Source organism: Scyliorhinus torazame, chromosome 27, assembly GCF_047496885.1.
Source record: "Scyliorhinus torazame isolate Kashiwa2021f chromosome 27, sScyTor2.1, whole genome shotgun sequence".
Taxonomy (NCBI): Eukaryota; Metazoa; Chordata; class Chondrichthyes; order Carcharhiniformes; family Scyliorhinidae; genus Scyliorhinus; species Scyliorhinus torazame.
This window is the reverse complement of record NC_092733.1, coordinates 5,861,617-5,879,133: the sequence shown is the minus strand read 5'-3', so window position 1 is coordinate 5,879,133 and position 17,517 is coordinate 5,861,617. Positions and strand designations below refer to the sequence as shown.

Sequence of the window (17,517 nt, the reverse complement as noted above, 5' to 3'; positions counted from 1 at the left end):
TGTTCATCAAGTGAATCGGTGTTCATCAAGTGGGTTGCTTTTTCCTGAATGGTGTTGAGCTTCTTGAGTGTTGTTGGAGCTGGACTTGTACCTCGTAAATAGTGGACTGCCTTGGGGGAGCCAGGAGATGAGGTACTCGCTTATTGTTTCACGTGAGTCGAGAGTGCAGAATCAAAGCCCAATGGTCTATTCTTTCAGAGTCAGCTGGCTGAAGACTGATGCTGGACAATTCACTTTCCAGGTAGTGAAGAGAGGCACGATAGTCTTGTACGGGAGTACAGCGATTCCGGTAGAAAACAATGTAATTGAGGAGCCAGGTATTCAAAAATCGGCACAAAGCCCTTTTCTGCTTTGCTTGCTGGATGGAAAATGGCAGGCTGCCCTTTTCAGTTCCATACGGCAATATTACAGGTTCTAGCTGGTTGGAGGGGGGGTGGTGGTTGGAGGTGGATTCTTGAGGTGGTTAACATTTCAACCTTTTGTTAATGGGTTGTAAGAGATTTTGGGATCCTTTTGTCCTCGCAGACGGATCCTCTCCGTTGACCAGGTGACTGGGCTCAGAAACGTGAAGAGTCTTTGTACAATTCCTTGGGATTTGATCTCTGTAGTCACAGGGGCAGTTATGCATCTTTAGAATTAACAATGTCGCTGCTCGTCCGAAGGCAGAGATTTGTGAGAGTCATAACCAGTCATGGCTTCAGTCAGTTTAAACCTTTGTCCAATTCTTTAGAATATTGATGAGGCACATGTATTTGAAATAAATATAGAGCGAAGTTTTACACATAAAATAAGTCATTTTTGACTATTCAGCAATGTGACCAATCTTGTGCTGAATATCCAGGCATATGTACGTGAGGAGTCACCAGATAATCACCAGGGACATTCTGCTAATTTTTAATCTCCTGCTCCCCAGGCGTGGGAGCCTGAATTAGTTTTACATTTGGCAGAAATGTGAGTTAGAATGAAACAGCATATGAAGTAATTGTGCCATCATTTTTCAGATGATTTCTTGCTGTATTTGGACCCTCACTACTGTCAGCCTGTGGTGGATGTCACTAAACCTGACTTTCTGTTGGAGGTGAGCTAAGCTACACTGTTGGTACGGGGTGGGTCTGGGTCTTAAAGATTGTAGGTCAAGAGAGACGGACGTATATTTTGATGGCTGGTGAGACTGAATTAAATGCACAGCTTTGAGCTGTCTAGTTTGACATTCGAAGGATTAATTTCTTGTTGGTAAAACCAGATGTGTCTATACGATTTTAGTTTTGAAATTTTGTTTCCCATTAAGGAGCAATTTAGCGTGGCCAATCCGCCTACCCTGGGTTGTGGGGGTGAGACCCACACAGACATTGGGAGAATGTGCAAACTCCACATGGACGGTGACCCGGGGCTGGGATCGAATCAGGGTCCTCGGCGCCGTGAGGCAGATGTGCTAACCACTGCGCCGCCCACACCCCCAGTGTCTATATTATTTAAAACCAGCTGTCAACTCTATTTCAAAATGACCAATATAGAAAGAGGAACTTGATGTCCATTTATTAACCAGTGCACTATAATTACCCCAAAGGAAATCGAGACTGTTGATCTTTCTTGTAAGAGATCAGAGGGTTGCTTACTCTGGAAGTTGTAGTCTCAGTATGATGCAGTCTGACGTTGGGGTAGAATAGAGACACTTACCTGAGCGTCAGCCAGCTGGGGAAAAGTTTCATTTTTCAAAGCAATTACATTTTGCAAATCCTGCCCAAATAATACTTTTTGCCGACTTAATTTTTTTTTGATGGGCTTATAGAATTTACAGTGCAGAAGGAGGCCATTCGGCCCATCGAGTCTGCACCAGCTCTTGGAAAGAGCACCCTACCTAAGCCCACACCTCCACCCTATCCCCATAACTCCGTAACCACCCAACACTAAGGGCAATTTTGGACACTAAGGGCAATTCATCATGGCCACTCCACCTGACCTGCACACCTTTGGACTGTGGGAACAAATTGGAGCACCCGGAGGAAACCTACGCACACACGGGGAGAACGTGCCGACTCCGCACAGACAGCGACCTAAGCCGGGAATCGAACCTGGGACCCTGGAGCTGTGAAGCAATTGTGCTAACTACTATGCTACCGTGCTTATGGGGGGTGCTGGGCTGGGCTGGGATGGTGCAACCCTGTTGTTGACACCAAATCAGGCCCCATTGAGAGCTTTCTGTTGTGTTTCATTCATGGGATGAGAGTGTTACTATCTTTCGCCCCTTTAGACAAGATCGAGCAAATTGGCGGAAAATTGAACTAATGTTCTTACGAACCTCATCATCCAGGTGTACACTGGAGGCTGGAGGTCTTTCACTTGGAAAGGGAACTCTTTATTAATGGCTGATTGTTTATTCCCCAGTCATTTCATTGCATCTCTCCAAGAAAGCTGTCCTTCACTAAGATGGATCCCAGCTGCACCATCGGGTTTTATGCACAGACGAAGGAGGATTTTGAAAACTTGTGTAAAAATGTCACAATGGTGAGTGAGGTCTTTCTGAGCAGTATTCCACAGTCTTCATTGCTGGCTGTAATTCTATGTGAGGAAATGTGACATTCCAAATGCTGCACCAGTAGCTATTTAAGGCTGGGAGAGACAGATTTTTGTGTCTTGAATCGGGGGATATTGGGAGCGGGCACGAAAGTGGAATTGAAATTCATGATATTGAATGGTGGAGCAGGCTTGACAGGTCAGATGGTTTTCTCCAGCTTTTATTTCATATGGCCATAGGATCTTTAACATCCACCTGAGAGCAAAAAAGGCATTTGGTGTAACAACTCACCCAACACATAGCATCTCTGACAGTGCAGCACTCCCTCAGTACGGACCCTCTGACAGTGCAGCACTCCCAGTACGGACCCTCTGACAGTGCAGCACTCCCTCAGTACTGACCCTCTGACAGTGCAGCACTCCCTCAGTACTGACCCTCTGACCGTGCAACACTCCCTCAGTACTGACCCTCTGACAGTGCAAAACTCCCTCAGTACTGACCCTCTGACAGTGCAGCAGTCCCTCAGTACTGACCCTCTGACGGTGCAGCACTCTCTCAGTACTGACCCTCTGACAGTGCGGCACTCCCTCAGTACTGACCCTCTGACAGTGCAGCACTCTCTCAGTACTGACCCTCTGACAGTGCAGCAGTCCCTCAGTACTGACCCTCTGACGGTGCAGCACTCCCTCAGTACTGACCCTCTGACCGTGCAACACTCCCTCAGTACTGACCCTCTGACAGTGCAAAACTCCCTCAGTACTGACCCTCTGACAGTGCAGCAGTCCCTCAGTACTGACCCTCTGACGGTGCAGCACTCTCTCAGTACTGACCCTCTGACGGTGCAGCACTCTCTCAGTACTGACCCTCTGACAGTGCGGCACTCCCTCAGTACTGACCCTCTGACAGTGCAGCACTCCCTCAGTACTTTTTTTTAAAAATTAAATATTTTATTGAAAATTTTTGGTCAACCAACACAGTACATTGTGCATCCTTTACACAATATTATAACAACACAAATAACAATGACCTATTTTATAAACAAAAAATGAATAAATAATAAATAACAAAAATGAAAACTAACCCTAATTGGCAACTGCCTTGTCACAAGTAACACTCTCCAAAAATATAATTTAACAGTCCAATATATAATTATCTGTAGCAACGACCTATACATACTATACAGTATATATTAACAACCCTGAGAGTCCTTCTGGTTCCTCCTCCTCCCCCCGATCCTGGGCTGCTGCTGCTGCCTTTTTTCCATTCCGTCTATCTTTCTGCGAGGTATTCGACGAACGGTTGCCACCGCCTGGTGAACCCTTGAGCCGACCCCCTTAGGACGAACTTAATCCGCTCTAGCTTTATAAACCCCACCGTGTCATTTATCCAGGTCTCCAACACCGGGGGCTTGGCTTCTTTCCACATTAGCAATATCCTACGCCGGGCTACTAGGGACGCAAAGGCCAAAACATCGGCCTCTCTCGCCTCCTGCACTCCCGGCTCTTGTGCAACCCCAAATATAGCCAACCCCCAGCTTGGTTCGACCCGGACTCCTCCTACTTTTGAAAGCACCTTTGTCACCCCCATCCAAAACCCCTGTAGTGCCGGGCATGACCAAAACATATGGGTATGATTCGCTGGGCTTCTCGAGCACCTCGCACACCTATCCTCCACCCCAAAAAATTTACTGAGCCGTGCTCCAGTCATATGTGCCCTGTGTAATACCTTAAACTGAATCAGGCTTAGCCTGGCACACGAGGACGACGAGTTTACCCTGCTTAGGGCATCAGCCCACAGCCCCTCCTCGATCTCCTCCCCCAGCTCCTCTTCCCATTTCCCTTTTAGTTCATCTACCATAGTCTCCCCTTCGTCCCTCATTTCCCTATATATATCTGACACCCTACCATCCCCCACCCATGTCTTTGAGATCACTCTGTCCTGCACCTCTTGTGTCGGGAGCTGCGGGAATTCCCTCACCTGTTGCCTCGCAAAAGCCCTCAGTTGCATATACCTGAATGCATTCCCTTGGGGCAACCCATATTTCTCGGTCAGCGCTCCCAGACTCGCGAACTTCCCATCCACAAACAGATCTTTCAGTTGCGTTATTCCTGCTCTTTGCCACATTCCATATCCCCCATCCATTCCCCCCGGGGCAAACCTATGATTGTTTCTTATCGGGGACCCCCCCCAAGGCTCCAGTCTTTCCCCTTTGCCGTCTCCACTGTCCCCAAATCTTCAGTGTAGCCACCACCACCGGGCTTGTGGTGTAGTTCCTCGGTGAGAACGGCAATGGGGCTGTCACCATAGCCTGTAAGCTAGTCCCCCTACAGGACGCCCTCTCTAATCTCTTCCACGCCGCTCCCTCCTCCTCTCCCATCCACTTACTCACCATTGAAATATTAGCGGCCCAATAATACTCACTTAGGCTCGGTAGTGCCAGCCCCCCCCTATCCCTGCTACGCTGTAAGAATCCCTTCCTCACTCTCGGGGTCTTCCCGGCCCACACAAAACCCATGATGCTCTTTTCAATCCTTTTAAAAAAAGCCTTCGTGATCACCACCGGGAGGCACTGAAACACAAAGAGGAATCTCGGGAGGACCACCATCTTAACCGCCTGCACCCTCCCTGCCAGTGACAGGGATACCATATCCCATCTCTTGAAATCCTCCTCCATCTGTTCCACCAACCGCGTTAAATTTAACCTATGCAATGTGCCCCAATTCTTAGCTATCTGGATCCCCAGGTAACGAAAGTCCCTTGTTACCTTCCTCAACGGTAGGTCCTCTATTTCTCTACTCTGCTCCCCTGGATGCACCACAAACAACTCACTTTTCCCCATGTTCAATTTATACCCTGAAAAATCCCCAAACTTCCCAAGTATCCGCATTATTTCTGGCATCCCCTCCGCCGGGTCCGCCACGTATAGTAGCAAATCGTCCGCATACAAAGATACCCGGTGTTCTTCTCCTCCCCTAAGTACTCCCCTCCACTTCTTGGAACCCCTCAACGCTATCGCCAGGGGCTCAATCGCCAGTGCAAACAATAATGGGGACAGAGGGCATCCCTGCCTTGTCCCTCTATGGAGCCGAAAATATGCAGATCCCCGTCCATTCGTGACCACGCTCGCCACTGGGGCCCTATACAACAGCTGCACCCATCTAACATACCCCTCTCCAAAACCAAATCTCCTCAACACCTCCCACAAATAATCCCACTCCACTCTATCAAATGCTTTCTCGGCATCCATCGCCACTACTATCTCCGTTTCTCCCTCTGGTGGGGCCATCATCATTACCCCTAACAACCTCCGTATATTCGTGTTCAGCTGTCTTCCCTTCACAAACCCAGTTTGGTCCTCGTGGACCACCCCCGGGACACATTCCTCTATTCTCATTGCCATTACCTTGGCCAGGATCTTGGCATCTACATTTAGGAGGAAAATAGGTCTATAGGACCCGCATTGTAGCGGGTCCTTTTCCTTCTTTAAGAGAAGCGATATCGTTGCTTCAGACATAGTCGGGGGCAGTTGTCCCCTTTCCTTTGCCTCATTAAAGGTCCTCGTCAGTACCGGGGCGAGCAAGTCCACATATTTTCTATAGAATTCGACTGGGAATCCATCCGGTCCTGGGGCCTTTCCTGCCTGCATGCTCCTAATTCTTTTCACCACTTCTTCTACCTCGATCTGTGCTCCCAGTCCCACCCTTTCCTGCTCTTCCACCTTGGGAAATTCCAGCCGATCCAAGAAGCCCATCATTCTCTCCCTCCCATCCGGGGGTTGAGCTTCATATAATTTTTTATAAAATGTCTTGAACACTCCATTCACTCTCTCCGCTCCCCGCTCCATCTCTCCTTCCTCATCCCTCACTCCCCCTATTTCCCTCGCTGCTCCCCTTTTCCTCAATTGGTGTGCCAGCAACCTGCTCGCCTTCTCCCCATATTCGTACTGTACACCCTGTGCCTTCCTCAATTGTGCCTCTGCAGTGCCCGTAGTCAGCAAGTCAAATTCTACATGTAGCCTTTGCCTTTCCCTGTACAGTCCCTCCTCCGGTGCTTCCGCATATTGTCTGTCCACCCTCAAAAGTTCTTGCAGCAACCGCTCCCGTTCCTTACTCTCCTGCTTCCCTTTATGTGCCCTTATTGATATCAGCTCCCCTCTAACCACCGCCTTCAACGCCTCCCAGATCACTCCCACCTGGACCTCCCCATTATCATTGAGTTCCAAGTACTTTTCAATGCACCCCCTCACCCTTAGACACACCCCCTCATCTGCCATTAGTCCCATGTCCATTCTCCAGGGTGGGCGCCCTCCTGTTTCCTCCCCTATCTCCAAGTCCACCCAGTGTGGAGCGTGATCCGAAATGGCTATAGCCGTATACTCCGTTCCCCTCACCTTCGGGATCAATGCCCTACCCAGCACAAAAAAGTCTATTCGCGAGTAGACTTTATGGACATAGGAGAAAAACGAGAACTCCTTACTCCTAGGTCTGCTAAATCTCCACGGGTCTACACCTCCCATCTGCTCCATAAAATCTTTAAGTACCTTGGCTGCTGCCGGCCTCCTTCCAGTCCTGGACTTCGACCTATCCAGCCCTGGTTCCAACACCGTATTAAAATCTCCCCCCATTATCAGCTTTCCCATCTCTAGGTCCGGAATGCGTCCTAGCATCCGCCTCATAAAATTGGCATCATCCCAGTTCGGGGCATATACGTTTACCAAAACCACCGTCTCCCCCTGTAGTTTGCCACTCACCATCACGTATCTGCCCCCGTTATCCGCCACTATAGTCTTTGCCTCGAACATTACCCGCTTCCCCACTAATATAGCCACCCCCCTGTTTTTCGCATCTAGCCCCGAATGGAACACCTGCCCCACCCATCCTTTGCGTAGCCTAACCTGGTCTATCAGTTTCAGGTGCGTTTCCTGTAACATAACCACATCTGCCTTAAGTTTCTTAAGGTGTGCGAGTACCCGTGCCCTCTTTATCGGCCCGTTCAGCCCTCTCACGTTCCACGTGATCAGCCGAGTTGGGGGGCTTCCTACCCCCCCCCCCCCCCTTGTCGATTAGCCATCACCTTTTTCCAGCTCCTCACCCGGTTCCCACGCAGCTGTATCTCCCCCAGACGGTGCCCCCCCGCCCATCCTCTCCCATACCAGCTCCTCCCTCTCCCCAGCAGCAGCAACCCAGTAATTCCCCCCTCCCACCCCCCCCGCTGGATCCCCCGCTAGCGTAATTACTCCCCCCATGTTGCTCCCAGAAGTCAGCAAACTCTGGCCGACCTCGGCTTCCCCCCGTGACCTCGGCTCGCACCGTGCGCGCCCCCTCCTTCCTGCTTCTCTATTCCCGCCATGATTATCATAGCGCGGGAACCAAGCCCGTGCTTCTCCCTTGGCCCCGCCCCCAATGGCCAACGCCCCATCTCCTCCACCTCCCCTCCTCCCCCCATCACCACCTGTGGGAGAGAGAAAAGTTACCACATCGCAGGATTAGTACATAAAACTCCTCTTTCCCCCCTTTTTAACCCCCCTCTTTGCCCCCCACATTCGCCCCACCACTTTGTTCAAACGTTCTTTTTAATAACCCGCTCATTCCAGTTTCTCTTCCACAATAAAAGTCCACGCTTCATCCGCCGTCTCAAAGTAGTGGTGCCTCCCTCAATATGTGACCCACAGTCTTACCGGTTGCAGCATTCCAAATTTTATCATCTTTTTATGAAGCACCGCCTTGGCCCGATTAAAGCTCGCCCTCCTTCTCGCCACCTCCGCACTCCAGTCTTGATAAACGCGGATCACCGCGTTCTCCCATTTACTGCTCCGAGTTTTCTTCGCCCATCTAAGGACCATTTCTCTATCCTTAAAACGGAGGAATCTTACCACTATGGCTCTGGGAATTTCTCCTGCTCTCGGTCCTCGCGCCATCACTCGGTATGCTCCCTCCACCTCCAACGGACCCGCCGGGGCCTCTGCTCCCATTAACGAGTGCAGCATCGTGCTCACATATGCCCCGACGTCCGCTCCCTCCACACCTTCAGGAAGACCAAGAATCCTCAGGTTGTTCCTCCTTGCGTTGTTTTCCAGTGCCTCCAACCTTTCCACACATCGTTTCTGATGTGTCTCCTGCGTCTCCATCTTCACCACCAGGCCCTGTATGTCGTCCTCATTCTCGGCTGCCTTTGCCTTCACGACCCGAAGCTCCCGCTCCTGGGTCTTTTGTTCCTCCTTTAGCCCTTTGATCGCCTGTAGTATCGGGGCCAACAGCTCTTTCTTCATTTCCTTTTTGATCTCTTCCACACAGCATTTCAAGAACTCTTGTTGTTCAGGGCCCCATGTTAAACTGCCACCTTCCGACGCCATCTTGGTTTTTGCTTGCCTTCCTTGCCGCTGTTCTAAAGGATCCACTGCAATCCGGCCACTTTCTCCTCCTTTTTCCATCCGTATCCAGGGGGGATTCCCTTCTGGTTTACCGCACAGTGTTTTTAGCCGTCAAAATTGCCGTTGGGGCTCCTATCGAGAGCCCAAAAGTCCGTTTCACCGGGAGCTGCCGAAACGTGCGACTCAGCTGGTCATCGCCGCACCCGGAAGTCCCACTCCCTCAGTACTGACCCTCTGACAGTGCAGCACTCTCAGTACTGACCCTCTGACCGTGCAGCGTTCCCTCAGCACTGACCCTCTGACACTGCAACGCTCCCTCAGTACTGACTCTCTAACAGTGCAGCACTCCCTCAGTACTGACCCTCTGACTGTGCGGCGCTCCCTCAGTACTGATCCTCTGAGTGCGGCACTCCCTCAGTACTGACCCTCTGACAGTGCGGCACTCCCTCAGTACTGACCTTCTGACAGTGCGGCACTCCATCAGTACTGACCCTCTGACAGTGCGGCACTCCCTCAGCACTGACCCTCTGACAGTGCGGCACTCCCTCAGCACTGACCCTCTGACAGTGCAGCACTCCCTCAGTACTGACCCTCTGACAGTGCGGCACTCCCTCAGTACTGACCCTCTGACAGTGCAGCACTCCCTCAGTACTGACCCTCTGACAGTGCAGCGCTCCCTCAGTACTGACCCTCTGACAGTGCAGCACTCCCTCAGTACTGACCCTCTGACAGTGCAGCACTCCCTCAGTACTGACCCTCTGACAGTGCAGCGCTCCCTCAGTCCTGACCCTCTGACAGCTCCCTTAGTACTGACTCTCTGACAGTGCGGCACTCCCTCAGCACTGACCCTCTGACAGTGCAGCACTACCTCTAACATTGAAATCTCCTTCTCAATAACTGTTGATCTAGCTCCTTTTATATAATGAATCATTGACCCTGATCAATGACATTCTCTGTGAGTTTTATTTGTGTTATGAGGACGAGTTTGTGATCGGGTATATTTTCCCCCTTAGGTATTGAGCTCCTCGTCCCTGAAAGAGAAGTACCCTATTTTCACCTTTGCTGGTGGCTGTGCTCAAGATTATGGTCTGGATGAATTGTGCCCTCACAAACCGGATAAAACTGTGCTAATCTCCAAGTCTGGCCGGCCAGGAAGGTCGAAGCAGAGCAGCAGTGATGAGTTTGTCTTTCTGTGATGAGGAAATGGACTCGATTCGATATGTCTACCTGCTATATTTCAGCAGGGAATAAACTAGGAGCCCCTCAAACTGTTCCTATATTTATATCCTGTCTTTCCACAAAGGTGGAGGTCAGTAAGATACACCCCCTCCGCTGTGGTGACTTTTATTTTCACACTGGTGTTAGCTCTCTTCCTTCCTGACCACGGTGGGATTTTCTCTCACTCGTAGCAGTGCTGGTGTTGCACATTGAATTCAAATGTTACGTGTACCAGAAAGTGCCCTGGTGTTGCTGGGTTATTTGGGGTAAGGTGGTGACTTACACTGGGGTAGGAGCCTACCGGTGACAGTGAGCGCTCCCTCGTAACTTGCCCATTCTGTATGGTGGGTGAGCCTGGAGAGTGAGTGGCAGGGATTTTGTTCCTTGCGGGTGGTGGGGATTAGAGGCGAGCCTGGGGTACTGCCCTCCCCGATGTATAACTCCAGGATATTGGGTTGCAGTCCAGGCTGGGAATCCCGACTTGCTCCACCTCCTTCCCCAGAGTCACTGAGACTGATTAGTCCCATTGCTCCCTTGGCAGATTGACAGATTCAGCACAGAATCACGGGTATCCACCTTCTAATTTGCATGTTTCTTTTTCCAAAATTTCACCCCTGGGGAAAAACAACAAACCTGCCCAAAGGAGGTGACTTGTGTGTCATTTTTCTCCTTTTAACTCCATACAGGCTCGTCCCTCGTGCAAATGTGAACTTACCACCTGCCTCTCCAACAGAACAACGTGGTGGATTCCTTTGGAATTTCTCCATTCAGACTCCTAAACTTCTGTTTCAACGGCAGCACGGTAGGACAGTGGTTAGCACTGTTGCTTCACAGCTCCAGGGTCCCAGGTTCGATTCCCCGTTGGGTCACTGTCTGTGCGGAGTCTCCACGTTCTCCCCGTGTCTGCGTGGGTTTCCTCCGGGTGCTCCAGTTTCCTCCCACAGTCCAAAGATGTGCAGGTTGGGTGGATTGGCCATGATAAATTGCCCTTAGTGACCAAAAAGGTGAGGTGGGGTTACTGGGCTAAGGGGATAGGGTTGAAGTGTGGGCTTGGGTAGGGTGCTCTTTCCAAGGGTCGGTTCAGACTCGATGGGCCGAATGGCCTTCTGCACTGTAAACTCTGTAAGAAGACAGTTTTGTAACCTGAATGTTGTTGGTGCCTCTGAAACAGCATTTCCAAGTGGGAAAACCAGGAGCAAAATGTTGAATTCCGAAAATTGGGATTAATACAAAAGGTTTTTATCAATTATTTTTAAATTCTGACATCTGAAGTACTACATTGAACAAGGGAGAGATCAGTACAGAACTGTCCTGTAAAATCTAATGTTACCTCAGTGCCACATCCACATATGTACAGCTCTCACGCACTGTGACCTTTTTAACTCCGCTCCTCATTTGTTTGTTTTTTGACAATTTATTATATGGTGCAAGGGAGCATTGGGTGAGGCACCTTTTACCTCTGGGACGTGGGTTCAAATTTATCTGAAAAGAAACCAGGTGGAATTGTCGCTACCCTAACGGTAAGGAACAGAGTGGTGGATTCCTTTGGAATTTCTCCATTCAGACTCCTAACCTTCTCTAACCTGTCTAGTTTGAGACGGTCTCAAATTAGACAATAGAGAGCAGCACAAAATGCAACACTAATTGGCACCAAAGTCTCTCTCTGACCACGGGATGTTGGTGTGGGAAATGGAAGCACTCCGTGTCAGAGGACGGGGCACAATATTAGAATAGGAAAGGGTTTTGTTCAGCACCTACCCATACCATAGGATGACCCCCAATGGATGTTCTGATCTCTGTGAGTCCAGCACTCTTACCTAACCCAAAGCTTGCAACACTTAGAGCTACAAAAGCTTCAAGACTGATTACTAATCCGAATGGCACCTCAAGTGTCATCTTTCTTAACTAATTGATCAAACAGAGAAGAGCTGGTTAACTGCATTATTATTTAGGTTGATATTTATTCCATTAGGTGCCACTGCTGTTTTGTGAGATGTGGTTGTTTGTGTTTCAGAATAAGCTGTGGTTCTGAAGCAGAGCTGTGTATATGTCCCTTTTGTCTGACTACACCCTCCCCGGCCCCCAGGAGGGGATCTGTTGCTTATGAATGTAGCACTTTTCATTTTTGGACTTAGACTGATGTGCCAGGATGCTGTTAGGGATCCAGGACCAGTGTAGTTTAACAATGAGGCCAGAGATCAGAGATCACCAGAAACCGGTGATCACTACGAAATTAGTGCAAACAGTACCAAACTGACTCCAAAGTTTATCCAGGAAACTTTATTTTCAAATCCATTTCCTTTTTTGGCAGGGGATCTCAATGCAGCAGTTTTAGATTTGTCGCTCTAACTGTTGGTTTTGTATGCTGCCGATTACATCCTTGTCAAGCCGACCTGACTCGCCAGGTACAGAACTTGACTGGAAGTTTTAGAATTATGTTTGGAAACTTGAGCATTGCTAGACAGATTGCTAAATCACCTTGACAGTGCCTAATTTGTGTTTGCAGCAGACTGAGAGTGACACGTGCATGTCGTTTGTGCCTAGCAACCTTTAAATGTGTTTCATGTGTATGACAGATTGGTTTAATTCTGTCTCGACCTGGCTATGATTGAATCTATGTCTGTCCTGCAGCCCAGTCCAGCTGCTGCAGAGTTTGGGGTGCAAGATCTGAAAGCTTTGTTTTAATTATTGATGGTTTTATTTGGAAATGTTTGTGCACCATAGTGCCTATCTGAAATGAGAAGCCTTTAGGGATATTGCTTGGCTGAAATAAGTGAGCTCCTTGGAGAGAGAGAGAGGGCGGGGGGGTGTTGACAAGGGCAGGAAAAGCTCAGACTCCCTGGTGATGCGGATATTGGAGATGTTCGAGTTTCCTAAAGCTCACAGTGAAAGCTGATTTGTAGAGACTGCAGTGAACTCGCGCTGTGACCTCCGGGGACGGGTGCTCTGCCCTCCCCACAGCATAGAGTTAGCATTGCTGTTGAAAATCCTTCGAGACATCAATACTTTGAAATAATTGTTCCATTTGGGTCTCGCGCTGAAAGAAAAACACTGGACAAACCCATCATCAGAACACGACGGGCAGTCTAACCTTCGTGTGAATGTTAACCTCAAATTGTTTCTTATCGAGAGGTGAGGTGTTTCTAATTGTTTGCACAATCATTTGGACTTTACTTTTAGAGAAGTCATTTTATGTTGCATCTTTATTAATTTTTAAAACTTGGGACAGTAACAGGAAGATTTAAAAAAGCCTATTTAAGTTTTGATGATCCATCTTTCTTTACTTTAGCTGGAAGGTTAGTGTTTGAACTGTAGCCACTCCCAGTCTGATTTACTAATTGGCTTTACTGCGGGGTGTGTAATACTCTCAATTCAAAATTACTCAAACTGGCAGAAGGAAATGGGAGTCAGTTCTGAATGTCTTATAAAAATGGTCACACCCAATCTTCCAAATTCAGATATGTAGTCGTTGACTATTTTGCTAATGACTGTAATTGCGCATTATTAAAATGTTTTTCTGATTACCACACAACTATTTCCATAACTTCCAGTCCTGGGGTTTTTTCTCATTGTAAACTATATGTAAACACTGCTCCCTTACTGAAGCCTTGCTGTCTGAATATATAAAGATGATAAGCCCCCTTTTCACGGACACCGGCCCTATTGCAATTTGTACCCTTGAATCGCAATCCACCCAAAGTAGGTTGCTTCTTTCGTTTTGAACAGGCTGTTTGTAACTGAGAAATTATTGCTTTTTTGTGTTCCAACATGCCCCCTCCCCAAACCCCAATTACACCCTCGTCGCCTCCTGCTCTTGTGGTTCAGGTGAATGTTCACAGAGCAGGATATTTCCTGGTTTGGCGTCATAGCCAACATGCCCTGCTTAACATCACCAAAACAGCTTTAACGTCTCATTGCTGTTTGTGGGATCCGTAGCCATAATCAAGAACCACAGTCATTGCATTGTAATTATTGAATGAGAAGCATTTTGAGAGAAAGATCAGACATAGTGTGCGGGGCTCTGCTGAAGTTTAGTCGAAGTCTGATTAGGGCTCCCCATCCAACCCTGCGTAGATGTATCTTGTTCTACTTTTGGCTTTGACCATTGACAGAACTGGTTCAGTATTCAGGAGATCAGGGAGAAATTCCAGGATGGTTAGGGTCATCACTGGGCTGACCAGGCTGGCGTTCTTTATGATTTCAGTGTGCCAGTGCTTGCACTTGAGTGGCAGGAGTTGAGGATCGCCTGTAGGGTGGTGGAGTGGCAGGAGTTGAGGGTTGGCTGTAGGGTGGTGGAGTGGCAGGAGTTGAGGGTTGGCTGTAGGGTGGTGGTCTTGGTAGAATCTTGCCTTGATCTCCCCTCTTGGTGTGATGGGAATTTCCTCAGTTCTGTCCTCATGGTTTTGTTTCTCTTTGCCCACCGTCCCAAACATGGTCTAATTGGTCGGGTAAATATGGTTTCCTGCATCTTTTCCCATTCCTCAATCAAACATGTGCACCATATTGTTGAGTGCAGCCAGGCTGTTTGTTTATCTTTGGAGAACCTCATCCTTACATTTCCAACAAGGGTCACTGAATAGCAATGGGGGATCAAGAACTATTGGAAATTCCCCTCCCGGCTATCACCCTAAAATAGGGCGGAGCAGACTGGACCAGATATAGAAACCATTATGTTCCTCACCCAGCTGGTATCTTCATTACCTCGAACCATTCGGGGAGATGTCCCCTATTTTTGTTTGAAGCTTGATTCCGTGAAGTGAAAATTAGAACCGTAACTCTCTCCCCACCCAGGGCTGGCTATTAGCAGAGATGTGTCTCATCCTGGTTAGACTTCCAAATCGTATGTAAATCAAATCGTGCAAGATTGATGAGAAAATCAGGTGTATCATTTGTCTTTGGAGCCTTTGCCGTATTTGTGCATTTTAATTCTAATGCCCAACTTTGAAATGAAGAATCACATTAACCTGGAATGGGAGAAGTTGGGATCTATCTCCGGAATGACCAGTGCAAAAGTCATTATTTAGTTTGAGAGAACATTGAACTTTGTATTTAAATTGTCTGTATTCTCACTGTGTCATTGAAATCTGTTCATTGTTACCACTGTTGTGCATGTACTACTGAAAACAACTGTCCCAACACTGCTGTTTTAGTGGGGCCTATGTGTTTACTGATGGTGTCCAAATTACTTTATAGCTCCCTTAATTGCATAGTGTTGAATTGTGCAGTCCTGTGCTGCTACTTTGTCACGAATGATGAGGAAAATCCCAAGCTCTGTCCCTGGTCTGTGATGAGCTTTCCGATCTCGGTTGGGGATTTGTCGCCTCGGGGATAGTCGGCGTTTCTCTTCCTGATTGCTGCACAATAACTCTGCTGGAACAGCATGACGTGAGCACCAATGGCAGCTGATCCGTCTGCTTGTGGTTCCTGCGCATGGCTAGCACGAGAACCATATCTCCGTGTGGGTCAGCACCTTCAGAAGAGAAGGGGGGTGATCAGGGTACAATTTGCTCTGAATTTCTCCTCCTGCACCGGCTGCTGTAGGGTCAGACAGCGATGTTCCTGGCTGCATTCGGCCTAATGCAGAAGTCCCATCTTCTCACCAATACAGGCCTCTCTAAAACAGACATTGTACCCTGCAACTAACACAGGACTGCTAAAGCAGACATTGTTCACTGTGGGACATGGGGTTCCCAGGAAACACTAGGAGCTTTTAACCCTTTGAGGACGTATTTTTGGAGGAAGAGAGAAGAGAAAAGAAGTGCATCCCTCCTCCTAGCGTCCTTGCACATCTTGCAGCTGGAGTGGAGTGGAGGAGGGTGGAGCAGCTCACTGAGTACTCTGTGTGCTCCCCATCATGGTTCGAGCTGTGCAGCCTTAGTCCCTTTTCATCCTAATTTTGCATTAAAGCTATTGTAAATGCAACTTCCTTTAAAGATTTTCTTTCTCTAAATGTATGTGGAGCTCTGGTTAAACATTACGTAATATGGAACATGAAGGACTTGTGCATAGGCCTCCAGTTTGAAAGCCGGTGAAAATGTCTGAAGTTGCAGTGTTTTCAGATCAGTTGGACAAGGTGTTAACCACACTCCTCAAAGGATTAAAGCCTCAACCTCTTTCTAATTTATTTTGTTCAGAAATAAAACTCTTGTTAACTTGAAGCTGTTTGGCAGTTTTAAATAAATGGAAATATCCACAATTGACAATCCCTATACTTCAGCTCGTATTGTTTATTTAAGATTTGAGGATCTAACCCAGCCAACTACAGACACAAGATGTAAAATGTGAGGGGAGTTGCTGAAGGTACTTTAAAATGTGAGGGGAGTTGCTGAAGGTACTTTAAAATGTGAGGGGAGTTGCTGAAGGTACTTAATAGGTTAAAGGGAATAAAGCTAAAATAACATTTACACAAGACACCAGAAGAGACGGAATATTCAATGTTATTAAACACAACACAGTATGTTTCTGTACACAGTGGTCCGTGGTAAGAATGGGTTAGCAGCTAGGGTAGTTGAGGATCTTCGGGTCATTTACCAAGCAGAGGGGAGAGAGTTCAGATGAGATGAAATCGGATGACAGTCTGCCTTCACCCTGTGATATTCAAGCAATGAAGATTGATTTTCAAACCATTTTGTTCTTCGTGAGCCTGACAGTTTGTGGACGGTGTTGGAAATCCCAGACAGATCGATCGTCTGCCCCCCTAACCGTTTCCAACAGGGCTCACTGGACGGTGATCAGCAGTAAGGAGCCCCCCCCCCCCCGCCGATTGTTTCCTTTGTTTGTCCTGTTGTTGATTAGGTGTTGGCTGGGATCACTTGCTCGAAATGGTTTACAGCTCATTTCCTACAGTACCTCCTCAGTGATACACTTCAAAAGTGCTTTGACAAAGAGTCGCCCAGACCCACGGCGTGAGCTCCGTCCTCTCTCCACAGATGTCAGACCTGCTGAGATTGTCCAGCCTTTTCTGTTTTTGTCATTCAAAAGTACTTTATTGGCTGTAACGCTCGGAATGACCCAAGTTTCTGAAAGATGGATATTTTTGTCCTGACCTGAATTTGATTTGTCAGGTGTACAAAGGTACCGAGAGAAGTATTGTTCTCCATATAGTCCAGACAGATTGTTCCATAAATGAAGAAACACAGGACATACATAAATACACAATGTAAATACTTAGGCACAGGCATCGGGTGAAGCATACGGAGTGTAGTACTGCTCAGGAGAGAAGATGTGTGAAGAGACAGTTCAGTCCATAAGAGGGTCATTCAGGAGTCTGGTAACAGCGGGGAAGAGGCTGTTTCTGACTCTGTTAGTGCACACTCTCAGACTTTTGTATCTTCTGCCCAATGGAAGAGGTTGGAGGGAGGGGTGGTGGGAGGAGTCTTTGATTATGCTGCCCGCTTTCCCAAGGCAGCCGGAG

At 48.2% G+C, this 17,517-nt stretch overlaps 2 protein-coding genes across 6 annotated transcripts in view; one reads left to right on the top strand and one right to left on the bottom strand.

Annotated features, from left to right (window-relative positions):
* atg4da (autophagy related 4D, cysteine peptidase a) overlaps positions 1 to 16,312 on the top strand; it is a 43,933-nt gene extending 27,621 nt beyond the window's left edge. For both annotated transcript variants that reach the window (XM_072490833.1, XM_072490832.1), the window contains exons 9-11: positions 1,002 to 1,078; positions 2,386 to 2,505; positions 9,899 to 16,312. In XM_072490833.1, the coding sequence (XP_072346934.1) occupies positions 1,002 to 1,078; positions 2,386 to 2,505; positions 9,899 to 10,081 (380 nt within the window). In that variant the 3' untranslated portion in view covers positions 10,082 to 16,312. The remainder of the gene's footprint in view (positions 1 to 1,001; positions 1,079 to 2,385; positions 2,506 to 9,898) is intronic.
* The window catches only part of LOC140403151 (coiled-coil domain-containing protein 159-like), an 87,767-nt gene that overhangs the window by 3,480 nt on the left and 66,770 nt on the right, over positions 1 to 17,517 (bottom strand). The window lies entirely within an intron of this gene.